This window comes from Mastigoproctus giganteus, chromosome 9, assembly GCF_048544385.1.
Source record: "Mastigoproctus giganteus isolate SK-2022 chromosome 9, ASM4854438v1, whole genome shotgun sequence".
NCBI lineage: Eukaryota > Metazoa > Arthropoda > Arachnida > Uropygi > Thelyphonidae > Mastigoproctus > Mastigoproctus giganteus.
In genome coordinates this window covers 206,077,899-206,105,653 of record NC_143583.1, presented here as the reverse complement: position 1 = coordinate 206,105,653, position 27,755 = coordinate 206,077,899, and the positions used below count along the sequence as shown (strand labels likewise).

At 35.2% G+C, this 27,755-nt stretch overlaps 1 protein-coding gene across 1 annotated transcript; it reads right to left on the bottom strand.

Annotated features, from left to right (window-relative positions):
* Positions 1-12,072: 12,072 nt before the first annotated feature.
* On the bottom strand, positions 12,073-17,988 carry LOC150081072 (uncharacterized). Its single transcript, XM_090382003.1, has 2 exons — positions 17,906-17,988; positions 12,073-17,778 (listed from the first exon to the last, which is right to left on the bottom strand). Exon 2 carries the CDS (start codon positions 17,757-17,759, stop codon positions 12,405-12,407), a length of 5,355 nt encoding a protein of 1,784 aa, XP_090238129.1. The 5' UTR covers positions 17,760-17,778; positions 17,906-17,988; the 3' UTR covers positions 12,073-12,404.
* Positions 17,989-27,755: the final 9,767 nt, after the last annotated feature.

Here is a 27,755-nt window from a genome sequence, read left to right as displayed (position 1 = left end):
CTAAGGCCAATTGATAAGCCAAAAATCTGTCTGTATATTTTTTCTTGAAATAAAATTTTATTGGCGGAAACTAATATTTTAGCAAATTCAAAAATCTTATCTTTGGAGAAGCCTAGGTTATTTGTATTGATATTGCTGTCATCAAGCAGGTCCCAAACAACATCAAGTGCATATGGAACATTTACATTGGTGTATAAAGATGTTACATCAAGAGAGAGTATAATTTGGTGTCTTTCTTAATTTTATGGTCTTTTAATGTCATAAAAAGCGAATCATAATTTTTTATATTATATTTTAAATTTCTCTGAATGGTTTTAAAATTGAATAGACAAACGTCGCGCTAAAGATGGGACCGCCGAATGTTTGTACAAAACAATTGGGTGTATCATAAACTTTTCCACAACTATTAAGCAAGGCTCCAATCTAATTTGTCATCATTTTCCTTCATATATATAAAGAACTCCTTGTCCTCATTCTTTCCTCTCTTAAAGTGATTTCTCATGGCCCTTGTCGACCTAACCTTTTCTGTGGTACTATTACAATATCACAGGAAACGCTAGCTATCAACTTATAGCTGTCATAGCACTCTTCGTTGGTCTGTAACACTCTCATGCAATCTTTTCCTGCTGTATTTTCTTAATGGTATACAGTAAACTCTTATTATGGTGTCTTCAATGAGGCGTGTCCCAAAGTGCACTATAAGCATGAAAGCATTATAAGGGAGCCGCACACTTCATCGAAGAGAAAACCAGAAGAAAAGAGAGCTAAACATGGAATGGCAACTATGAGAGATTATTATTAAAGGAGTGGACTGTATATGCATTCATGGGTTCTATGATTATTTCTTTAAATATATTCATTAATTCTAATTTATTCTCTCTCTGCTATGTGCCCAGTTGATAGATGCCATGTAGCACCCTAAACTGTCAGTCCCTGAAATTAAACCCCCATGCTTTTACTTTAACAATTGCAACATCTTTCTTCATCTTCCAACTAAGGACTGCATGTTCCCTTCCTGTTGTTCCTGTTCTGTGAGCCCTATGAGGCTATCAGGTCTGTGGGTACTGAACAGATCTGGAATATTCTTAGTGCTAGTATTTTCTCAAACATTTTGATGCAATTAATAACCATTCAGTTTATAATTAAATAATTAAAAAGGGTTTAGGGCTGAAAGCCTCAGACTATAGGAAATTTAACAGATGAACAAGTTAGTGCAAAGCATCATTTTAGTTCGTGGTAAACCAATGAAGTAGGATGAAATGGCACTGTTTTTGTTACAGCTCATATCGTGAATGCCTTCATGAGTTTCCTGTTATTGCACTAACTCTAAATTTCCCATAGTTTTTGGCCATAAACCCTTTTTAGTACTTTACTGTTGCACACCATCTATTTCTCATATTGTGAAGTTAAACTTCATAACTGGGTTGTCACTGTACTGGGGAAGCACTGCTTATTTTAGGTAGCGCAATAAACAGAGGCAACTCGTTGTGAAAGCATTCACAATATGAGATGCAACAAAAACTATGCATTTCACCTAATATGGTGATGTACTACGAGCTCAAATGATGCTTTGCAGTAATTTGTTCGTCCATTCAGTTTATTTAAAAATTTATTCCCCATGATAAGTTCCCCCACTTCATCCAATCGCTCACATTTGGTGAGTATGGACTTGAACAACCCAGGGTCCTGAGCTGGATATCATCATTCTTCTCTTTCTTGGTGAGTCCCTTCTACTTTGACTCTCTCTCAGGGTAACTCGGAATTTTTTTTTTGGCTGGTGCAGCATAAGCCTCAGGCTTCCTTGCACCATATAGCTAATAATAATAATAGTATGGGGCAAATGGAAATTTCCCATAATAAGACATCCACACTTAGTCATCCATTCCATCTAAATACCGACACTCATTTTATCTTTGCAACCAACTACTTCACACCACAGTTTCTAGGCTGGCATCCATAAGTTCCGAATCTCGGAAAGCTTTTCCCATGCTCAAACTGCTTTTGATAAGAAGCACGAGCCCCTACACTCGTTCTGCCTTGTCTATCCTTCCTAAATACATTATACATACCGTAGTGAAGCTTATCACTGGGTGATAAGCTTCACTATCGGTGACACTACATTTCCATTAGCATTAGTCGTGCAAGCTAGGTCTTTGAATTCACTTTTTATTGACAATAATCCTAACATTTCTGTACATAAATGACATATTCGAGTACAGATTACTACTCTGACACATCCCTTGAAGTTATTTAAACTTATTTCCATAGCGATCATCAGCCATCTCAATCCACTGCGGAATGAAAGCTTCTCCAGCAACTTTCCAATTCCTTGTTTTGTGTAATGGCCAATCATTAACCACCCATGAACTCGTGTATTTCATCTGTCCATCTCCGTTGTTGTCTTCCAGGTTTTCTCTCAGCTCCACTTGGGTACCATTCTGTTATTTTCTTAGTGCATCTGCCATCGTGTCTTTCAGCTGCATCCTGCCCAAGACCATATCAGTTCTTTAGTTTTGATTAGAATGTCCTTTATTTGTGTTTGCTGCCTAATCTATGTTTCTCTTCTTATCTAAGAGTCTGATTCCTAATATAAATCGTTCCATCCTTTGCTGTGTAGTTTTCAGCATCTCTTACATTCTTTTAGTGAATGCCCAAGTTTCACTTCCATGTCATGGTAGGGAGTATACATTGGTTCATTATTTCACATTTCAGACAATTTGGGATATTGCTCCTCATTGACTATATTTCCTGAATTCCATCCATCCGAAATTTATTCTTCTCTTGACTTTCAGCCATATATTGTTATTACAACTAATGAATTGTCCCAGATAAGTACATTTGTATATGAATCCACCTTTTCAGTTACTGGTCCTTCAATGATTATATTCGTTTCTGTGGCATACTTGTTCATCATTACTTTTGTTTTAGTCATATTCATCTTTAGTACGAAATCTTTACTAACTCTGCATAATTAATGAAGATTTTCTTCTAATTATTTGGGATCGCGACTTATGATCACAATGCCATCTGAAAATCGTAAATGGTTTAGGAACTCACCATTCACACTGACTCTTCTCTGCAACCAGTCCAATCTTCTCAAAGCTTCTTCAAAGGCAATAATAAACAACTTCAGAAATATTGTGTCTCCTTGTAGAACTTCCTTAATTTTAAATTTGCTAGTCATTGTCTAGTCACAAATATTTTCTTTAAAATCATAATGTATGGGGTGTCTATGCCTTTCCTTTCCAGTGCCCAAAACATTGCCTTATGCTGTATGAAATCAACTTCCTTTTCATAAACCACAAATGCCAGACATAATGGTGTTTTATGTTCATTTGCTTTCTCCATTAGCTGCAGTGTTACATGAAGGTGATCCATACTTAGGAATCCTGTCCTAAAGCCAGCTTGCTCTTTCGGTTGAGTCTCATAATTTTTTCTAATGTTAGTAATAACCCTTGTGGACAACAAGCTAATTCGTCCATAATTTTGAATTTCTGATATATCTCTTCTTATGCAGCAAAATTATGATTACATTATTCAACTCCTTAGGTGTCACACCTTTCCTAATGTACTTTGTGAAGAGACTTGCCAGTTTGTGTCATATCTCTTCCTCCCAATTATAACAACTCTCTACAGTAACTTCATCTTCACACGGGACTTTCTGATTTATTTTCTTCAATGCATGTTCTGCTTATCAGGAATGATATCAGGTGTCGTGTTGTTAATTTGATTCATCTTTTCCACTGCTTGCATGATTTGCTTGTTCCTTATATAATTCTTTATAGTAGTTTTCTGCTATTTGAACTATGCCATTTATAAGTACACCAACTCTATTCTTCAGTTTCAGTATCATTTGTTTTTCTGTATTACTGCACATGAATGCTGATTTGTCCTTTGTTTTCCCTTAATGCTTGTTCTACTTTTCTAATGTTAAATCTTCTGTCCTCTCTGAGCCTTTCTAATGGCTTTGCATTACTCAGTACTCAATTTTGTCCTTGTCAGTGTTTATCTTGCTCTTCATTTGTCATCTTCAGTTCATCACGACAAGTATTTCTTGACTAATTTTTTCTTCTTTGGATTACTTTTTACCTATAGGTTTCTCGGGCTTTATCACGTGCAGAAAATTGTTGTATTCCTAGTCGATATCTTGGCACTGAAAGGCCTTCAGAAGCTCAAACTTTTTAAGTTACACTTGGCTTGGTGCCGTGAAGGGTTTGTAAAGGTAGGTTTTTTTTTTTTTTTTTTTTTTTTTTTAGGGGCATTAGCAACTAAGGCCATATTGCTCCGGTGCGGTGGTCATTCCCTGACCTTTCCGCATGCTCTGTATTTGGTGGTGACGGGCTCGAACCCCGGTCTAATCAAGAAGCGTGTGCTACGCACTGCTGCTCCTTCCCACCTGGCTACGGAGGCGCCGTAAAGGTAGGTTAACTGCATGTACCTATGAATCTTATAATAAAGATCATATTTATTTACATACTGCTTTTTCTCCTTTTCTGTTATCTCAAAACCCGTTGTATTATTTATTCGAGTCAGTTTTTTTTTTCCTTTCTTTTCTTGCATCTTACCATTCTGTGATCACTTCCAACATTTACCTTGTTCAGGATAACATTGTTCACAATATATCTTCTGTGTAATGAGGACGAAGTCGATTTCATTAGTTGTTAATCCATTTGGGCTCTTCCATGTCCACCTTTTTCTTGAAAAGTGTTCATTCCCCTCTTTCATTTTTCACCAATTCCAAAATTTCCTATAGTTTCCCTTTCCACACAGTTTTGTCTCTTTCCAACCTTAGCATTGAAGTCCCCCATAATAATGGTGTAGTGAGTTTTCTGTTCATTACGAAGTCTCTCAATCTCGGTGTAAATTCTTGGTACTATTTCCACAGTATCAGGTACTATTTCCACAATGTCTTCAATTATTTTAAAATCACTGAATCTGGTTTCAAAATCGTCCACAACATTCTCAATTTCAGAAACATATTTCTCACTATTAAATTCAAAAACAGGATATTTTGCAAATGAATTTGCATATTTGCAGAATGGTGGAATTTTTCTTTGCGATCCTTAGCCATTGCCAAAAACTGATATTTATATGCAGAAATACTACTATTTTTTTTCTTGTAATTCCATCAGATCACTTAATTTGCTGGTAAAATCTGCCAAAAAAGCCATATCACACAACCACTCCGTATCTTGTAGCTGCTGATAATCATCTCTCCTTCGGTCAACAAATTTCGAAATCTCTGTAGAAACTTACCTCGACTCAGCAACCCCCCCCCCCATCTGTGTGTAATATTAGATCTGGTTCTTTTTCATCAAGTTGCATTTTGAAGTCTCCTTTGAAGAGATTGTCCTCTGATGGAATTCACGATTTTGAAAGCGATGTCCATAACACTTTTAGTATTTAATCTTTTGCTGGCTAACACTTGTTGATGGATGATAGTGGTAACTCAAAAAATCTGGAAATTCATCATCCTTTTGGCACAATGCGATGAATCCGTTAAGATGCCCCAGTCATTGCTTTAGCTCCATCTGTTGTTACTGATACGAGGTTAAATACTGGCAATTTAATTTTTTCAATAAAATGTTTGAATGAGTTAAAGATATCAAGACCTCTAGTTCTTTCTTTTAATGAAACCATACCCAGCAGATTCTCTAGTGGCAGAATCATCGAAAACCATACAAATAAAAACGAGCAACTGAGCTGTATCACTGACATCTGTAGATTCATCCAGCTGTAAAGAAAAGTACACGCAATTAACAATATCAGCACGCAATTGTTCACTCACATTTTTACTCATTTTTTCGAGATAATTGCAGATCTTGAAGGGCACTTTTAATTTCATTTTTGTTCTTAAAATTTTCAAAAACAGAATCTGTTATTTCTAAAAATGCATCTTTGATGAATTGATCATCAGAAATGATTTGCATTTTTTCGCTAGATGACTCACTTTAAATTATGCTACAGTTACTGCTTTAGATTGTAAATTAGGTGTCGTGAATAATCTGGATTTAAGTTCATCTAATTTATTTTTTCTAAGGTCACTTCGGCAGAAAATCCGATTGGTATTTACCACGGAGTGCATTGAAGTGCCTTTCTAAATTTCCTTTTTTGGGTATAGCCACGGAAGTTGCAAATCAAACAGCAACGTTTTTCTTTCACCATTACCTGTGAGCTTAACTTCTGTTCCAGGAAAATTAATGGAGGCACTGGTTAAAGAAGCACTGCAGGATCATTTAGACAAGACTTCAGTTATAGCTCGGACACAGCATGGTTTTGTTAAGGGGAAGTCTTGCCTGACCAATTTGATTGGATCTTATGATGCAGGGAATAGCTTTGATATTATATACTTGGATCTTAGAAAGGCTTTGGATACTGTTGCACATGGAAGACTGCTACACAAATTGGAGCAGTGTGACATTGGAGGCAAATTGCTGCTATGGATAAAGGGGTGGTTGAGGGGGAGAAGACAGAGAGTGGTAATCAATGGACACTGCTCATGGTGGACTAATGTTATTAGTGGAGTCCCTCAGGGCTCAGTGTTGGGTCCATTATTGTTTTCTGTATTTATAAATGATATTGATGATGGTATATCAAGCTTAATGTCCAAGTTTGCAGACGATACAAAGGTTGGCAGGGTTGTCAAGGACACTACTGACAGTATGCTGCTGCAACAGGATCTGGAAAGGTTGAGCAGATGGGCTGAGAGGTGGCAAATGAAGTTTAACATTGACAAATGTAAAGTACTACACATGGGAAACAGCAACCCCAGAGCAACGTATCAACTCTGTGGTACTACACTGACAGTGGTAGAGAATGAAAGGGACTTGGGGGTTGTGCAGGCAGATATGAAGTTCTCTGAGCAGTGCAGATGGGCTGCAAGAGTAGCTCATGGAGTATTGTCAATGATATACAGGAATTTTTCCAGCAGGGATAAGGAGGTGATTATTCCCTTGTATAAGGCAATGGTCAGGCCACACCTAGAGTACTGTATACAGGTCTGGAGGCCTCATTTCAAGAAGGATGTAGAGCTGCTGGAATGAGTACAGAGAAGGGCAACAAGATTAGTGAATGGAACAAAGGGGTGCTCTTACGAAGAAAGGCTTAAGTTTTGCAAATTACAGTGTCTGGAGACTAGGCACCAGCGAGGTGATCTGATAGAGGTGTAGAAAGCCTTGAATGGTTTGAGCATGCTGAATGCTGATGGGATTCTTCCTCTAGCTCAGAATAATCACCTGAGAGGGCATAAATTCAAACTGAGGAAAGACAGATGTACGATAGACGTGCGGAAATTTGCCTTTAGCCAGCGGGTGGTTGGTTGGTGGAACAGACTTCCATCCCTTGTAGTGGAGGTTGATAGCCTAAATAAATTTAAGGCTCAGCTGGACAGGTATTTTGAACGAACAGAGGGGTGAAGTGGAAGTGGGTTTTTTTTTTTTTTTTTTTGGCTGATGCTGCATAAGCTTGCTTTCTTGCATGAAATGCCTCTACTAATGCTAATTACAAAAAAGTATTTTAGTTCCCACTCTTGATGAAAATGATACGTTTTACTCTTTTTCGTAGTATTCATTTTAAATCGAAAGGTATTAAATTAACATATACAGTAATTACTGTTCAGTTATTAAATCAGCAAAAGCAATGCTTACCGATTAAAACACTAAGTTGCATGAACTGGAAAAATATTGTCTGAGCAGCTAACGTAGGATAACTGATGAAGATGATTCCCAAATGAGGAAGTTGTTTCCAAAATAACCGGACAAACACACCACTGTTTATTGCTCTGTTTGGTTATATCCATAGAAGAATTAGTTTTAAATGCCTTTGTGATATTTCTCTAAAGCTATTTATGGAGGTCATGACCACAAAACAATCTGCACTTTACGGTTTATTGAGCTTTTCTGTTAGTACAATCTTAATTATAAACAGGTAGTAAACTCAAATCTTACTGAATTTGCAATACAGCAGGCCCCCGTTATAACGCGGTTCGCTTTACGCTGTTCTTATATTATAACCCGTATCTGACTATAACGCTGTCACAGATCACTATAACGCTCTTTTACAGATTACATTTTTGACATATTAACGAAATCGTTTCATTTGATGGAGTCGATAGCTTGAAAATGAATAGCAAAACAGCATAAAAACGTTTCCCACGCCGACTTGAGAAATTTTCCCACGCTCAGTGAAATTTTCTCGCACGCTAATTTAGTTTCAGTACACTGACTTGTTACGTAGTTCCGAGATCAACATTTTAAAAAATGATCCAGTATATTGCTTGTAATATTTGCGTTATATGCATTTATCCGAAGTCTAGTCATCACTCAGTAGAGTATTAGACATCGCGCGTAATGGACAGTTTACTTGAACATTGTATCGTAATTAATTCAACCAACGCCGTTACATTTTCGAAGAGCTAATAATGACTGATAGGAATGAAAAAGCAACACCGTCTGGGCGCAGTACGAAGACTATAAATGTAAGAAAAAGACTGAATTTGAAAATTAAATTAGACGTTTTGAAGCGAATCGATCCGGTCGAAGACAAGCGGATGTGTGCCATAATTTAGGACTTTCAACTTTAACTGTAAGAACAATTATAAAAAAATAAAGAATTAATTTTTGTAGCGGGAAAGATAGCTGTTCCACTGCAAGCAACTAGGGCTAGGCCGGCTATTAGGATTGAAATGGAAAGACTTTAATTTTATTGAAGATAATATTCCAATGCAGAATTCAGTTCAGTTAAATATTAAAAAGAGAGAGAGAGAGAAAGAGATTAGCCAATATGATGATCTGAAGAAAACTCGCCTAAAAAAAAAAAAAAAAATGTGGAACCATTTAAAACTGGTAAGGGCTGGTTGAATAGATTTAAAATCCAGGGAGAAGCCGCAAGTGCAGATCAAGGAGCCGAAACTTTCAAAAAAGAACTTGTTAAAATTATTGAAGAGGGGTATTATGTGTTACACTTCTCAACAAGTTTTTAACATAGCTGAAGCAGGACTTTTGTGGAAACGAATGCCTAAAAGAAGTTTCATATTGAAAGAAGAAAAAAACATGCCAGGTTTCAAAGCGGCGAAGGATCGGTTGACTTTATTGTTGGTTGTAACGCTGCGGGGGATTTAAAATTAATACCCCTTTTAGTTTATTTGGAAGAGGGCCAAAGTTCAACTCAAAATCCACACATTTTTCATGATTAAATTCATTATTTTAATTGGAATTTTAAATTTACTTTTGATACGCAAGTAGTTACCACATAATTATACGTATGCAATGCAGAATATTTTATATGTGCAAATATTTGAATATTAAATATTTTGACCGACATTTGTGCATCTTTTCATTACTGTTTATTATTCATTAGGAAATATCCTATGGCACCGACCGCAGCTCATAAATACATATGTCACCTTATGGGAAAGCGGCGCTCGCTTAGCGCGGATTCACTTAGCGCTCTGTTTTTCCGGAACGAATGATCAGCGTTAAGCGGGGGTCACCTGTAATACCGACAGCTGGAATTGTGGGATTTTACATTATTACGGTGAAATGTGTTTCTCCTTCAATGAAATCTTCAATTATGTAAAAAAAACAAAAATAAAATTTTCAAAATCTGCTCTTTCCTATTTTTGAAACTTCATAAAAAAAAACAATGGGCAGGTAGCAAATACCCGCTGTGCAATATAAAATTTTGGTAGAATATTTGAGTGGCCAAATCAAACGATGACTGTATATTTAAAATTCGTTGTGACTGACCGAAATTAAAGCTGCGATCAACTGGTAGATTGCAATCAACTCGTTGGTCATCCCTGGCTTAGGCCATAATATAGGAAAAAGCTCCATGTCCTCTAAACTTCACTGTTGATATAATGTACTCTGGCAGCAGACATTGTCCTCCGTGACATTTCCTCCCAGCTGATCAGAATAGAGATGTAGTCAGATTTGTCACTCCATGGCATCAATTTCCACTGCCTGTTCAATGGACCAATTATGGCATTTGCTGCAACACATAAGGAAAGACTGCTGCTGTTTGGCTTACATTCCACCACTCTCTGAAGACAGAGTCTATACAACTCCATACATAGTGTGCATGTATAGAACTCAACTACTGTTGATGTTTTGTAGGAATGGCTGACAAGACTGTCATACTATTTTTCTGAGAATCCTCTGGCCGACGGAATGAGCTTCTGTTGTCTTCCTATTAGAGGTCTGCATGGGGTCAGGCCTGGCTCTCATGCTGAGTAACACAAAGGATATTGGGGCTCGGGTTGAGTACAAATAATCGGAACGAATTGTTATTTCAAATTGTTATTTTTAAATTGTTATTTCAGGGTATTTCTTGCGTACATATATATTTTTAAAATATTTTTTTTATATATTTAAATTCTTAAAGATTTTTCAGAAAAAATGCGTTAGTCTGGTGACACTTAACTGACCAATAAGGTAAGATGCACTTCTCCATCTCGTAAATTCACAGAAATTTGTACACTTTCTTAGAAATGACTGTATTTTTTCTCAGTAAAGTAGCCTTAACCTTTTAAGTGGGTTTTAAGTTGCAATTTATGTCATCAAGAGTGTGATATGAGTCATTATGTCCACAGGCAATGAGTCCCTTTTTAGTTGTACATGTACAGTATACAATACAGTATTTCTTAAAAGTTCAATACCATTAATCCCTAGTTCCAAGATTGACCATTGAAAGCAGGTTGACCTGCTTTCAATTTTAAGAACATTCACTTGTAACACTTTCTAACCGCTTCTTTGCTATATCCAATACTGACCAATAATTTTCAGAAATACAGGTAAGGTGAATGCTTAAGCATCATTAATACAATGAAAATTTCCAATGACAGAAGTGATAGTCAGTTCTAATTATTAATATTCGTTTTGGAATTATATTAAATTTGATAAATTCAAAATTTATTACATTTTCTTTTTTATATAACTGTTTATCAATTATTTATTGTTTATAATTGTTTTTTATATAATTGATAATTATTATTAATTAACAATTGATAATTGTTATATATTAATATTGAATTTTGAATCTGAAAGTTTATTTTTTTTTATTATGAAACTAATGCTAGCGATTTTATTTATATAAAAATTTTCAATCGGGGTGGGATAAAAATCGGTTTGGGGTGGGATGAATTTGAAAAACAAATTAGGGCTCGGGTTGGGCTGGGTAAAAATAAAAATGTAGGCCTGTGCAGACCTCTACTTCCTATATGTTGTTGCATGGTGGTGGTACCATCATGCTTCAATTTCATAATATCACTGATGTTGACTTTGGATCGTGTAGGCTGACATTAATTACACAAATCAACAAGCTAGCAACATAACACCCGACAATAGCACTCAGTTTTGAAATCAGTGAGCTCAGTTCCATGTGCTATTAACTTAGTATGGCTGCTCTTAAGCTTTCTTTACATACCGGTCCAAGTCATTTGCTCTTATGGGAAGGTTCAATAGACTATGAAAACAATAGCGTCTTGATATTATTTTGAGGGTAATGCATATTAGATTCTATAACAAATATTAATAAAATGTTAAGCTGTATACTTTTAGATGAAATGCAAAACTCAAAGAGATAAAAACACTATGAAAATGTAAGTTTACATGTTTCTCAGTTATTTCTAAAATTTATTTCATTCACGGTACAAAAAATTCTTATAAAAAAGATTTTTAATATAAGAAATACAATAGTTAATACAAACCATTCAAAATGACATCTGGTACTTATTATCATATTATACAGCACTTCCGCATAGAGAAATGAAATTTTTTGTTAGAAAGAAAAACTGTAACTCATTTATAATGTAACTCGTTAATCACAAGCTATTTTCAAGTTTGTGATTTTTTCATTTATTTTCATTTTTTTGAAAGTGAATCAGATACATAAATTTAAAATTACATCAAGACACGTTTTGTAAAAAAAATCAACAATAAAACACTACTTGCTATATCACTCGGTTAAGGTGACAGACATCAAAACAGAAGGCATATTTTAAGGTTAGTTTCCATTTGTGCTTAAATCAGTTGGCTTGCAAAAATTCTACTGAAACAATTCTCAATATTGGCTTTAAGGAAATTTTTATCTCCCACTTTAACTATAAACAGTTAAAATCAACCAATTGTTCAATTTTAATATAAAAACAAAGACAATGAATTCTAGCTAATCTAATAACTCACAATCTCTTTTTAGGCTTTGGTTAATGGCAGTTATAGATGGGCTAACAAAAACTGCTTAAAAATAGGGGGGAAGCCAGTTCTTAATTTAAACCTTCATGAGGAACAAGTACTGAATGATTATATAGGTGTGTTGCATACACACAACACACCTATATAATCTTTCATATATAGGTCAATCGTATATAGATATGTACACACACACACACATGCACACAAGCCATATTATTCATAATCCTCTTCATTCTTCAGCTGTTGTGCCAGTTTGTGCAAATCGTTTTCCACTTTATGCCTTTCGGTGTGTACTGTATACATATGTTGATCAGTAAATCCTATCTTACAAACTGTACAATAATGGGGATGTTCATTACTGCAATGGCTGTTTTCAATATGTATTTTATCTGTTGAACTTAAATTTAGATTGTTGCCTTTAATATTCCACTTACATGAAAAGCTTTTTAAACAGTCCTTAATATCATCATTTACTATATAATTACTGAGGCTACCAGACTCCGATATTTTAGATTCCATTGCACTTGAGGACATTTTCTTAGCTGGCAATACTGTAGACTCCTCTGATTTGATGAATGATGTTTCTTCTTGGAAGGGCAGTTGGCCTTTGTAATTTACATCGCAGTCAGATAAGTAAAAATAATCATTAAAATTATGTACATTACATTTTGTAGGAGACAGTAAATATGCTGATTTTGTCTGAATACCATTATCATGAAAGCTAGCTACTGCAGACTGTGGACAGAAATCATCCAGAGTTGCACTTTGTTCACAGTTCATTAAATTTTCATTTTTTAATGTACTACTTTCAAGTGTGTTCTGGTCTGTTTTCATGAAATGGCTTAGAGAGCTGCAAATGGAATGCATATACTCTTCCTTATTCAGGCCTTTTTCTTGCGAATTATACTCATTTATATGAAACAACTCAAAATTATTTTTGGTTTTAATCATTCTGTGTTTTGGATTATTAAGGTAATTCCTATTTGAAGTGTTAGAACAGTCAAAATGCAAATTATTTATAGACTCATCATGAAGGTAGAATTCCACTTTCACCTTAGCAGGTAAATTTATATCTTTATGCAAATCACTTGAAAAACTATTTCCTTTTCTGACTGGCTCTTTAGATAATTCATGACATGAACTAATTTCATTCACTGAAGTTCCCAATTTATTGCACTCATGTTTGCTCGTTAATCCAATTTTCCCAGTACAAGTATCCAAGTGATTTACAATCGGACCTGTGGATATATTACTATCATTATCAATAGTAGATAAATTATCTTTATCAATCCATATATTACAATGCTCTGTGGAATTAGCCTTAATCTGTTCTCGTGAATGCTTAGTTTGCCATGAAATTTCTAATGAAGGAGTTAATTCTTTGGTAAAATCATCCAGGTATTCATCAGAGTTATTACTTTTAATTTTTTGAAGATCTTTATTTTCAGGTCTGTGGTTATGGCTACAATCTTCTACAGACAGTACATGATTTTTTTCAGTTTCACACTTACTGGATAGATCATACATATGCTCAAATGAACACTGATGTTTTTCCATAGTGACTATTGTGTTGTTCTGTTTCACACTATTAGGATTGGGATTCAAGGTTTCAGAAATATATTTATGTTTATAGTTGTCGTTACTGTCTACAGAAGATACAAGGTTTTCATTAATTTCACACTTACTGGTAATATCATCCACATGTTCTGCTGAATGTTGGCCTTTTTCTACAGAGACTATTACACAATGTTTTTCTACAGAAGATATAACATTTTCTTTAATTTCACACTTACTGGAAATATCATGCAAATGCTCTGGTGAAGGCTGCTTTTTTCCCACAGAGACTATTACATTATTACTTTCTCCATTTTCAGAAATGCTCATATATGTATCATGGTAATTGTTTTCTACTGAAGAACCAAGGTTCTCTTTAATTTCTCTTTTTCTGGAAACACCATCCACACGGTCTGTTGAAGGTTGACTGTTTTCTAAAGGAATTACACTATTCTTTTCCACACTTCCAGAAATGCCCATATTTTTATTGTGACTATTATTTTCTATAGGTACAAGGTTTTCTTTCATTGTATCATGGTAATTGTTTTCTACTGAAGAACCAAGGTTCTCTTTAATTTCTCTTTTTCTGGAAACACCATCCACATGATCTGTTGAAGGTTGACTGTTTTCTAAAGGAATTACACTATTCTTTTCTACACTTCCAGAAATGCCCATATTTTTATTGTGACTATTATTTTCTATAAGTACAAGGTTTTCTTTAATTTCACACTTGGAAATATCACCCATATGCTTCGATGAAAGCAATTTTCTTTCCACAGAGACTATTAGACTATTCTTTTCTACATTTTCAGAAGTGCTCATATATTTGTCACAACTATTATTTTCTACAGAAAATATGTTTTCTTTGATTTTGCACTTGTTGTAAATACCATCCATATGTTCTAGTGAAGGCTGGTTTTTTCCCCCAGAGACTATTATACTATTCTTTTCTAAATTTTTAGAAATGCTTATGTAGCTATCATTTTCTACAGAAGGTGCAAGACCTTGGATTTCAGAGTTATTGGAATTATCATCCATAAGTTCATTTGAAAGCTGACTTGTTTCTTCCACCTCAAATAGAACAATTCTGTTATTTTCAAAAGAAACACTCTTATCAAAAAAATTGTCTTTGCTTTTACCTAATTCATTTGTCTCAGCATTATGTAACATAGTTATAGTTAAATGATGTTCTTCCACAACTCTAACTCTTTCTTGTTCATTTATTCCATTTGAGTGCAGACACATTTCATTATGTTTATTTTCACCACATACATTTTGAAAGTGTGGGTGAGAAATTGTGCTTTTATTTTGTTGGACATCACTCTCTACACGTGACATTTTAAGATTCTCTTGAGCAAATATACTATGGTCTTTAAATTTCTTGACACGTACCATCTTTTTGTGATATTTTGACATATTATGCCTTTCTAGATAACGTAATTTGACAAACTGCTTTTTACAAAGTGAACATTTGAAAATTTTCTTGTGGATGAAAGGCACGATCTTTCTCTTTATAAGTCTTTGACTATATACAACTGGTTCTTCTGATATAGTTTGATCTTTCAAAGCATTATTTGCAGTGGTATTTTGGTGGTCTGTCTCGCCCAAAATGATTTTCTCATTTGTAGAAAATTTATGCATACTGAAGTCCTCTGATCCTCTACACTCCGCATTGTTACATTTGTCAATTTCAACATGTACTGACTTCTTCAGCTGAAAATTTTCCTTTTCTGGTAGCGTAGGAAAAGTTTTGCAATCTTCGATTTCTGACTGTGTTGTCATATTTTGATTTTGTAAACCATTTTTGTTATTTGATGCTGTCTTATCTACAGACCATAAATATTTATGGCTCAGATGCCCTGCCCTAAGTTTTTTGAGACAAACATTTTGTGAAGATTTACTACAAAAAGAATATGCACTCTTCTTATTAAATTTATGATGTTTTGCAATATGACATGACACAATCTTTGCATTAATAGTTTTTTTGCATATGGGACATTTGTTCCCATTAGAACTATGATGCTTTGTCCTGTGTTTTCTTAAACCTGTCTTAGTTGTAAATGCTTCATTGCAGAAGCACCGATGCATTTTTTTTACAGTTTTATATTTTTTATCATTAGAATTATGGTGTTTTGCCTTGTGATTCCTTAAGCTTGTCTTAGTTGTAAATGTTTCGTCACAGAGGAAGCACTGATGTATTTTTTTTTCAGTCTCATTTTTTATTTCTTTCTTTATTTCTGACATGTAGAAGCTGTGTTCTTTTTGCTGATGTTTCCGCAGATTATATTTTCGAGCATATTCCTTCTGACATACAGAGCATTTGTGCGGGCTGTGGATATCATGCACAACTCTTTGATGTGTAACCAGATGGTGCCTGTTCAGAAATTCTTCAGAACAGTAATTACATTTTAAAGGTTTGTTTCCATATTCTTTGCCATGTTCTTCTCGCCGATGTTTCAGCAGATTATCTTTTCGAGTATATTCTTTCTGACATACAGAGCATTTGTGCAGGCTGTTAATATCATGCACAACTCTTTGATGTGTAACCAGATGGCGACCATGCAGAAATTCCTTTGAACAGCAATTACATTTTAAAGGTGGTTTTTTTCCATGTAATTTCACGTGCATTAATAAATTTCTTTTATCAAAAAATTTAGTTTCACACATACTGCAGCTATATGGACGGTAATTATCATGCACAGCTAATATATGCCTCTGGATATTTCTTTCATATTTAAATTGTTTTTTACAGATTGGACATGCACAACTGTCTCGGACTGTATGTTGCTCATTAAAATGGTGACTGCAATCTCTCTTTCTACGGAAGCACTTATTACATGCTGAACATTTGTAGTTCAGCATTTCAGAATGAATGATACTGTGTTCGTTAAGATAACGTTGACTCATAAATTTTTTTGCACAAATTAGACACAAAAACTTCTTTTCCTTGATATGACATTTTTTTTTATGTGCATAAAAGTCTGATCTACGATCAAAGTGTTTTCCACAAATTCTGCAAGTAGTTGAAACAACCTTTATGTGTCTTTGAACATGTTTTTTTAAAACTATTCTGCTACTAAAACTTGATTCACATAAAGAACAGTGGAATGGTAACTCTCCGTTATGCATTCTGAGATGTATTTTCAAAGATGCACTTCTCTGGAATGTTTTCTCACATAAAGAACAAGCATAAGGTCTTTGTCCATTATGTACAATAAAGTGTTTTGATAAATTAGACCGATCTTTAAAAGAAGAGTTGCACACACAGCAAATGTAATGGTAATGTTCGTTTAGTTTTATCCTGTTGTGTTTGAACAAATCACCCTTTGTACAAAAACTACATCCACATCCAGGGCACACAAATTTCTTACCATTATTGCAAACAGTTTCTGGTATCGTAAATTTCCCACTCATTTTCAGAAATTTTGTCACCTCATGTTGTGAAGTGTTTGTCTTTTTTTTTGTTAAGTCCTTATCACTGAATTGTACTGCTCCTGTATAATTTTCAATACATATTTTATCAATATCAGATGAGATAATGCTGTTTTGATGTTTATTTGTCACATTGATTTCATCTCCTTCAGAGCACACTTTGTTAAATTCTTTCCCTTCATTAGAACAGCTCACATGGCTGATTTGATGTTTAGTTAAAATATCACCAATAATATATTCTTCTTTGATAAGTGCTTTTCTTAATCGTTCTTTGTCACTTTCTTCTGGAAAGTATGTGGGATCACTATCAGAACAACTCATATTCATATCACTTTCAGATGCATCACTTTCCAACTTTCTGTTGTGTATTACTTTGTGGCTATTAAGCTTGCTTTTTCGAGTGAAGCTCATTTCACAGTCGGGACAATTGTGCAACATAACACTGTTTTTTTGTTTATCATTAGGTAACAATGTGTTAGTAACAGTAATAGTTTCTGATTTTGCTAAGTTTTCAGAATTTATATCCTTCTGATTTAACACTGAATTGGTACCTCCTTCAAGAATTTTCACAGATGAATACATTTTGTAGACTAAGCAGGTCCTGTATAAAAATAAAAAAATGCATACATTCAAAAGTCATACTACAAGATAATTTTGTTTCAATATCATAGGATCTGGCTTCATTGTCAGTTCCAGTGGAAATTAAAATGTTCAAAGAGGTTACTTACTCTTTCCACAGTTTAAATTTAGTGTAGGAGACTAGGAAGATATACTCTTTAATTCCTGAAATGATAAATATAAACTTTGGTGAAAACATATTATCAGAGAATGTCTCGTACATATCTAGATACATTATCCTACAACATATACTGGGACACTAAATGAAAAGACAAAAAAAAAAAAGTTAGACAAAAGAAATTTTTATTATAGAGCATGACCTCATCAAGCTATAATGATATGAATAACCTATTGTGGGACACTTTCTACAAGTATCTGCATGCAAAGACAGAACACACCTCCTGTAAGGTTGCCATTAGTGCTGGCTCTTGGTTGTTTCAAAACATCCAAAAGTATACAGCTGGATCCAGATTGGGCTCTGGCCAGGGAAGCAGGTTCACCATATTACTCACTTCACACCAATACTGTACTTATCATGCTTTCTAACATGGAGCATTGTCATGCTGATACAAATATTGCTTCTTTCCACAGAACTGCTACACGGCAGGGTAAGGTAGAACTGTTTGTCAATAAGGATAAGTGTGGTCTTTTGAGTGAGACCATTTTAAGTGTCATCATGATTTCCTCTCAACTATCCATTTCCACTCTTAACATGTAGATATTGAGGACAGGATACATAAGAAATTCTTACCCACACCTGCTATGTATGTTCTGTTCTGGAGGCCATCTATCTGGTTTGGGGCAGTGATGGACATAAAATCAAATGAATCGTTTAAATAAAATGAGTATAACTGAAGTAACCAATTGTACCCATGTTATGACTAGGGCTCACAATACCGGTCAAAATCTTAATACAGGTGGTGCCTCGCAATTCGGCATACCGCTATTCGACAGTCGGATTTCGCGGACCAGCGCAAACGCTACATGATATTGCACGATAGAATTCTTTGCTGGACTATGTAACTGCGTTTAACGTTACTAAATAGTGACGGCTGCTTCATACATTTTAACTAATGGTATTAAAGAGCGACAGTAACATTTAACCAATGATAGATAAAGCAGGAATAGATCCCTCAATCGTTCAGCTACGTTAGCCGCCCTCAAAGATAGCTACAGGTATGCCGTTATTTCTTCCTCAGTTATGAGACAATATTATCTCGTTAATAATCGTAGTCTGAGTTCATGTTTGCTCTAGTTGTTTGTGCTAATTTATAATTCTGCATTTCTCATAAAGTAAAAAATTTTGTGCTTTGGCAGTTATTTATTTTTTGAGTGAAATTTGATAATGGGTCCAAAGAGAAGTGAACAGCGGAATAATTCTGGAAAGAAACACACTTGGTTGAGCATAGAAAAGAAGAAAGAAATTATAGAAAAAGTGCAGAAAGGTAGAACAATTACAGATGTAGTTCAAGAGTATGGCATCCCTAGGTCAACAAAGAGACAAGATTATAGGTGCTAGGGTGTTCGCTGGAGCAATGAAAATTTCTGACAGAAACAGATCTTTAATCAATGAAGAAATGGAAAAGCTGCTTCTTACCTGGATTAGAGAAAGACAGATGAAAGGAGATCCAGTAACTCAGACAATGATCTGTGAGAAGGTTAGGTTAATTTTTGAAGACTTGCAGAAGAAAATTCTAGGACATATCTCAGATCAAACTGATGAATTCAAGGAAAGTCGTGGGTGGTTTCACAGATTCAAAGGTAGAACACGTATCCATAGTGTTCTCAGACATGGGGAAGCAGCTAGTGCAGATAAAAAGGCTGCAGAAGAGTTTGTGAAAAAATTTGAAGATTTAATCACGAAGGAAGGCTACTTGCCACAGCAAATTTTTAACGGGGATGAAACTGGGTTATTTTGGAATCGCTTACCAAATCGAACATACATCACGCAAGAAGAAGTGACGCTCCCAGGACATAAGCCAATGAAAGATAGGCTTACCTTGTTATTGGCAGCAAATGCAAGCGGAGACTTTAAAGTAAAGCCACTTCTCGTTTACCACTCTAAAAAATCCTCGCTGCTTTGGGAAGAAAATCATCAAGTCCAAACTACCAATGATGTGGAGATCCAATGCAAAAGCCTGGGCAGACCAGAAAGTCTTCAAAGAATGGATTTTTGAGGAGTTTGCTCCGAGCGTAAAAAAATTCCTCATTGACAACAATTTACCTTTGAAAGCACTGCTGATTCTTGACAATGCTAGTGCCGACCCCCAAGACTTGGCAAACATTCTTGAAATTGACTTTGATTTCATCAAAGTCCAGTTTTTGCCTCCAAACACCACATCACTGATCCAACCCATAGATCAAGAAGTAATTGCCTGTTTTAAAAAACTTTACACCAACCAAGGCTTTGACTTTTCACAGCTTTTTGACGTGAATCATTCTTCTGATAAGACACTGAAGGAGTTCTGGAAGACTGAGTTCAATATTCTTCACGCTATTTCCTTTATTAAAACTGCCTGGGAGGGAGTGACACAGAGGACCCTTCGTGCATCATGGAAGAAACTCATTCCTTCCTTTTTTCGTGATGACAACAATGCAGTCCAAGCCGCTGAAGAATCAGAAGCAATTGCGGCCATGTGAGAAATCATTTCAACGGCGGAGAACCTCGACATAGGAGAAGTTGATGAGGCTGATGTGGAAGAGCTTGTGGAGGATCACGATGATGAACCAACCGTGGAAGAACTCAAAACACTCAGAGAACAGGAAGCAAAAGGGAGAGAAAAGGAAATTTCACTTGAAGAAGAAGACAGGGAAAAAGGGCCAATGCCAACAGCTGCCATTAAAGAAATTTTATTCCGCTGGGAGAAGGTGCAGTCTGCTTGTTTAAAATGGCACACCAACACTGCTGTTGTAACTAGAATGACAGACTTGTTTAACAACACTACTATGCATCACTTCAAGGCTATCTTGAAAAAGAGGGAGAGACAGTCCACTCTTGATCAATTCCTCATCCCCATTCAAGCCAAGAGGAGAAGAGAAAGGATAGAACAAGATAAATAAAACATCCTTCCAACATCTAAGGCTCAATGAAATGTATGTACTCATTATGTATTTTGTAATTTCGTTTGTTATATGGTAGAATATAGTAAAGTCAATAATACTGTGTATTTCTCTCAGACAACGAATTAATCAATTTTCCATAAACTTAGATGGAAAATATTCACCTGCAATTCGACAAATTTGCAATTCAACTCTAATTTGGCGACGGATTATAGTCGAATTGCGAGGCACCACTGTACTGGTATTTTGTTATTTTTAATTTATGAAACTGGGATACCAGTAAATTTTGATGACAATTAGGTGCAATAAAGTAAGGAAAAAACAAATAATTACTTGAATTCACGTTTTTAAATCAAACTTTTATTACAATAATAAATATTCTAGCAAAAAATTATTAAACATACAGTTATTCTAAAAACAAAAAATAAGCATCCACACTACCTGTCCGAATTAAATGAGCTCTGAAGAAACTGAACGTGTTATTGGTTTAAACTTGATCTAATTTTGGCACATATTTAATTAGTGGCAGAAAACGTCCTTTTGGATTCTGTGCTGGTTGGTGCTTTGTACTGAGATAGTCGTAGATGAGTTGCAGTTTAACTTCCCCCCCCTTATTCCCTCATCTTTAAAAAATCTTATTTCCTTTTTATCAAAAATTTAAAATATTTCCTTTTAGACTTTTTATGGCACTATATCCGTATTAACTAAAGAAAGGGACTCACGGTTAAGCTTGGTGAAGAAATCAAATCTAAGTTGTAGGGGGTTATTTATTTATTTATTAATTAATTTTTCTCTCTACCTTACTATTGTTGTCAATGGACACTGTTATGATTTTCATACAGCAGCTCCCCTCAAGCACTAAGCCCCACAAGCTACCTGACTGCGTTAAAAAAATGAGAATTTCCAGGAGCTAAGGGATATCCCCCCCACACACACGAGTATATATATATATATTATATATCGTATATATATTATGTGAGCTGTCAGTTTCTCAAATGCAATGACACAAACATAAAACAAAAGTCATTTATCGTACAAAACTACTTACAATAGATAACTGGTATTCATTTACATCTATTCATTTTTCTCATTTAACCTGTTAATATATGCTATCATTTCCATCAAATTTCTCTCAATTAACAATCTCCACAGCTTCAAACACTAACTAATTCAATCTTAATCACTTCCTGATATTTCTCTTAATCAGCAATATCAATTCTCTTCACAACAGCAATCCATAAGTCACTACCTCAATGCTAACAATTCCATGTAATCTCTCTTAATTTAGCAATATCAATCTTGTTTACAGCTTCAACCTTACTCTAAAATAATCTCCCACTTTACCTAAGTACCATTTCCAAAACAACAGTTCAGAGGACTTATCTTCCTCACGGTGGAATTTCTTTGTGCAGGTTCCTTCCAAGAAGTGTGCCCGCCCGTAGATGATCCTCATAGAGGATGGTGGCCATTGAAATCCCCTAGCAAGCAGACAGGGGAGGGTAGCTGTCTTAAAAGTTCTTCAAGGTCATTATACGAGAAAGTATGATTTGGTGTGAGATAAACTGAGACAATTGTTAAAGCGATCCGAGTAATCAGACGCACAGCAAAGACTTCGATTTGGGTTCGAAGAGCGATTTGTCTAGCCGGAATCTTTGAGCTAATCAAAATGGCTACACCACCAAGAGCAGAATCGGATGTATTCCGGTCTCTTCTATAGATTGAATAGTTTTTCATGGAAACGGAGATTTGAGGAGTTCTGAGTGCTTAACGGCACTGGACTGTTGCTGAGAGAGGACAGTCCAAGCCCAGTCAGAGATTGAAGTGTTTGAAGGAATGGTAACATCGGTTTGTGTGGCAATGGTTTGATATTTTTTTGCAATATTGGCATAGGTATGGCATACCTTAGAGCAGGCATACCTTATTGGCATACCTCAGAGCAGGCAGGATGGTTGCCTTTGCAGTTGGGACATATCATTTCTTTCCCCAAACAATCACTTTGAATGTGATCGGAGGATCCACAGTTGGGTTCCCTCTGCATGTCGTTTGAGAGTGGCCATACTTTTGGCATTTATAACATCTCAACTGATTTGGTATGAAAGGACGAGTGTGGCAAAGTAGATATCCAGCTTTTACTGATGAGGGCAGGACTGTTAAAGGTGAGAATGATATTTCTGGTAGGTGTGAGAATATTGTCTCTTTTTATCATAATTCTTTTACAGTAATCACATTTTGTTTCTGAAGCTCTTCTTTAATTTCTTCCTCCATCACATTCATCAGGTTACAACTAGATACACCCTTTGATGTATTTAGGGTTGCATGTGGAGTTACTTTCACTGGAATACCAGCAAAAGTTGTCTTTTTTAATACTTTTTCAGAGTGCCTGCAATTTAGAGTTTCAATAAGTAAGTCCCCTGATTGCAGTCTCTTAACCGTATTGGGAGACCCTGCAATACTTCCAGGTGTTTTTGAATTAGAAAGGGGGATAGCTTACTGAGAGGCTGTTCAGATAGTGAGTGCATTATTAAGAACGCAGGTAAGTCTGTTGCCGAGGGATTGGTTTTCAACCTCTGCTTGCAACGAATCATGGTCATTTTCTGTGTTTGGCTGACAGCTTGACGGCTCTAAAGTTGGAAACATATTTTGTTCCATGTTGGCTCCTTTTAGCCCCTGGCAGATTAACTTTTCTGCCAAGGTTACCGGCCCCACCACGGGGAGACATGAGCAGTTCCTGGTGTGACCAAGCGAAATTAGGAGTTAGTCTATTAAATATGAAAAAAAGAAAGGTTACTTTCCTTAATTGCTCTTGATCAGTACTTTTGAAAAAAAGAGCTGCTATTAAATAAAGGGATTTATTAAAGAGAAGAACGTAAAAGAGAACTAGAATTCACCTTTTGAAAATCGCAGTGAAAGCACAGAGAAATCGCTCAGTCACAATCGCTTGGCACCCGGGGCCAAGATTTTATGTCTTACAGTTTCATGACATTTTCAGGTTTCTGTTGCATTTGTATTGGGTATAACAATTCCCCATTTGCAAATTCAGCAGGATTAAGGATTTATTGTTGTCGATTTTATAACCTTTATGTGAATAAATCATAAACAATTGTTTTTTAAATTAGTACCGAAAAACCAGTATTTTTGTATCAAATACTGGGATTTGGATACCATAAAAAAATTACCGGGATCCTGGAATCTCAGTATTGTAAGCCCTAGTTATGACCTCTAGATTATGCCACCACTAGTCTGCGGTGACTAGTTGCATTGCCTTCTCTCTTTACTGACAAACAGTTTCCAAAAGTTCATTCTGAGTGTCCTTTTCTTTCTACAATTTGGAAAATGGACATGCTTACCATGGAGAACCTGCTGTTACACCTCTTGTTAGGGGATCCAGCTACTTTTCTAGTCTCATTCTGTTCCATCTACTTGTCACTGAGTGTGCATGCCTCTTAGATATTACTTTTAATTGGTACTACCCGGGGATGACATGTCCTAGTATATGAAAGATAATGTATTATGAATTGAGGATTAAAATAACTTATCACTGATGTTTTCTATTATTAAAATATTCTTTTTACAGATGAACTTATTCAATGCAAGTGTCAACAAAAATGTATAAACAGTGGAGGCAATTAAAAATTAAAAGTTATAGCTGAACATGCAAAATACTCAATTGTAAAGAAAGTGACAAAAGCATCTTTAAAACCCTCCATCACTCATCCTCCTAAATATAACACAGTATCTATTACATCTTGTTTTTGTTATATAATTTAATTATTATTTTTTATAATCCAAATACAGTCCATTCTGGTTATTTGGGACACATCGGGACTAGTGCATTTTGGCCCGATTAAGCGGCTGCCCCAATTATCCGAAGTTTCACGTAAATGGTTAAAATAGTTAAAAATACAATGTAACCTCCCCCTTTTTTACAATTGGTTCACTGTACAATCAAATCACGTTACCACGAACTCAACATAGCAAAGTACCCTTCACTATACGATGTGCAGTAAGCGCCGGTCATTGTGATCACGTTTGTGAATTGAATTTTAATTCTATTAAATAGCGATTCTAATTAGCGAAAATAGGAGGAATATTATCCACAGGCTATAAAAGCAAAGATATGTTAAGCACAAATTTACCCTTTATTACCTTACTAATTAAAAAATTAAATGAAAATCGGAATAATTAATGCGTACTGTAATATGTACATACGAACTAGTTGACATTTCTGTTCACTGACATTTGTGGGTGGGGAGAGGTTAAAATTTAAAACAGTAAAAAGATAAGCAATCAATAACAAAGAACACAACACACACAAATTGCAAGTAACACAATACGCGCAAGTGAGAACCGAGTAATGAGTTACAAAGCTTTAAAAATATAAATGAAGAGAAGATCTGAAAATTAATTTTTTTATATGATTTAAGATTTCTTGGAAGTGTAAACACATTTCACCATAATAACCCACAGAATTCCAGCTGTCGGTATTATCGCAAATTCAGTAAGATCGAGTTTACTGTACGTTTATGATAGATTTCACTAACAGAAAAGCCCAATAAACAGGTGACTGCTAATTGTTTTTATTGTTTTATGGTTGTGACCTCCAGAATTTCGACCGAACCACATGGTACTGTCGGAGACAATCGTAGGGTAATCTCCAGTGCTGCGGTCTCCTGCCCCGATTAAACGGCATGCTGTCCCAATTAAGCGAAGTAAACCCTGGCTATTTTCTCAATCGGTTTCTGTTTTTTAAGATTTGCCCCAAATAAACGGCTACCCCGATTAACCGGTGGCCCAAATAACCGGAATCCACTGTATATTATTTATTCGTTAGGATTTACAGTCTGTCCCATTCCTCACTGAGAAGATGTTAGCGCCCCCCCCCCCCAACTCTTTCTTCAGTTATACTAGTATTTGGACATTTTTTTTTTTTTAGCATTTCATCTTGAAAACTGCAGGTTTGGTTTGTGAGATGAAAAATTCCGAAAAATTACATATGACCAGAACAATGGCAATCTGAGAAAGCCCACTGCTTTGAGGTCTTTCCCTTATTCATCCATCTAGCTATCAGAGAACATTTACTTTTTGTCATCCAATCCAAACTCTTCCAATAATTGCATGGAATCCATTAAAAAATGGACAATAATCTAATTTTCATTCAGAGAAAATTGGTGAGAAAGATATTTGAGACATAAAGATATTTTATTCACACACCAGAATTCACAGAGTAAAAACAATGGCATCAGTTTTTATTTTTTCTAATAATAAAAACATATGCAACTGTCAAATGCCATTCAGGCCCAGATTCACATAACTTAAAAGTACCATTTAAATTTAAATTAATTATCTCCAACAACCTAAACTACCTACCTACATAATACTTTTTTGGTTCTCTTTCCATACAATAATCCAACAGTTTCATTTTAAAAGTTAAAGACTGAAATATTAGCCAACCAATCAAACAAAAATCTACTCATTAAGTGACCTCACATTACACAAACACGCACACAAAATACAATGGGCATTTAACCACATTCAATGAGGAAATTCAACTATAAGAAATGATCACTCAAATTGGTTAAAATTTTTCCTCCATCATAGAATAATGCATTTGTCAAAGTTCCAAACTGTTAACTGATTATTTTATTTATTTATTTATTTTTAATAGTAGTAAAGCTGCACATTTGTAATACAAACAAAAAAAGTCTCAATACTTTTCAAACCTGGTAACTATTTTTGACTACCTCCCAAAACAGAATACACAAAACCATTTGCTTGAATCGTGAAGATAGTACATAGTTGATTCCAAATGATTGGGCCCTTGCAAGAGTGAGACTGCTGAAGGTGGATGGGAGTTCATGAGTAGAGTTTTTTAATGGAAATTTTAAATTCTGTAAAAATGAAACTTTGTACATAAATGCTTTAAAACCCATGATTACTTTTTTTTTTATGTAATAATATCCTCTTGTATCTAATTACATATTAGTTAATTTTATCAACTTCTGGATCTGAAAAAAATCCAATTTTTGAAGTTTTTTGTGCTGCCATCTATTATATGTGTCTGCAGCTGGAAACACAGATAAGAGATGTCAGTGTGTACTGGAAAAAAATGTAAGTCAATTCATAATGCATACTCCCCAAAGCCAAAAAAGGAAAAACACAGATCTATAGACATGGTTGTACAAAGGTTGAGAGAATGTTATACACAACTGAAACTGAATAAGTTTGGGTCCAATGCAATGAACTGTTGGTTGGATGGCTGGCCTATACTAAATTTAAATGAAAAATAATTGTTACATCTACTGGTTGTATATTATTCACTCTCAACCCCTCCCACCTTTTTCTACAGAGCAAAGAATGAAGAATGAATTAAAAAGAAAAAAAAAAAAAACTTTGAAACACAGGAATAATAACAGGGAGTTAAATGATTCTGTAATAACTGAGAGCAAAGTGGAGGAGAATTTCTGAAGTAAAACATAAAGGCACCAGGGGTGGATGGGATCTATTCAGTTTTTTTTTTTTTTTTTTATGTGAACCCCAAATACGAGAGGTATTAGAACCTATAGTACTTGAGAAGACAAAAGAAGATATTTGTTGACATTGTACTTGAACTTCTGTAGATTGCAATTTTCAGGAATTACGTATAAAGGAAGGTTGTTCCAGAAAACGGCAGTTGAATGAATAAATGATGAAGATGAAAAGTTGGTTCTGTGGGTTTGAAGTTGGACAGTAAATGGATGTTGGCTGGTGGCGGCACGTGTTCAGACTGTGTTGAAAGGGAGAGCGGGAATTATAGAAGCGAATTCAGAAGAACAGTGCCCATGGAAGTATCTATAGAAGAGGCACGAAGCAGAAACAGTACGTCTATGAGAAAGAGAGTGGAGAGACTCTGTTAGAGATGAA

Bases quoted from the DNA above. Each gene is read 5' to 3' on its own strand.
- LOC150081072 (XM_090382003.1), bottom strand. From the start codon at position 17,759: ATGTATTCATCTGTGAAAATTCTTGAAGGAGGTACCAATTCAGTGTTA.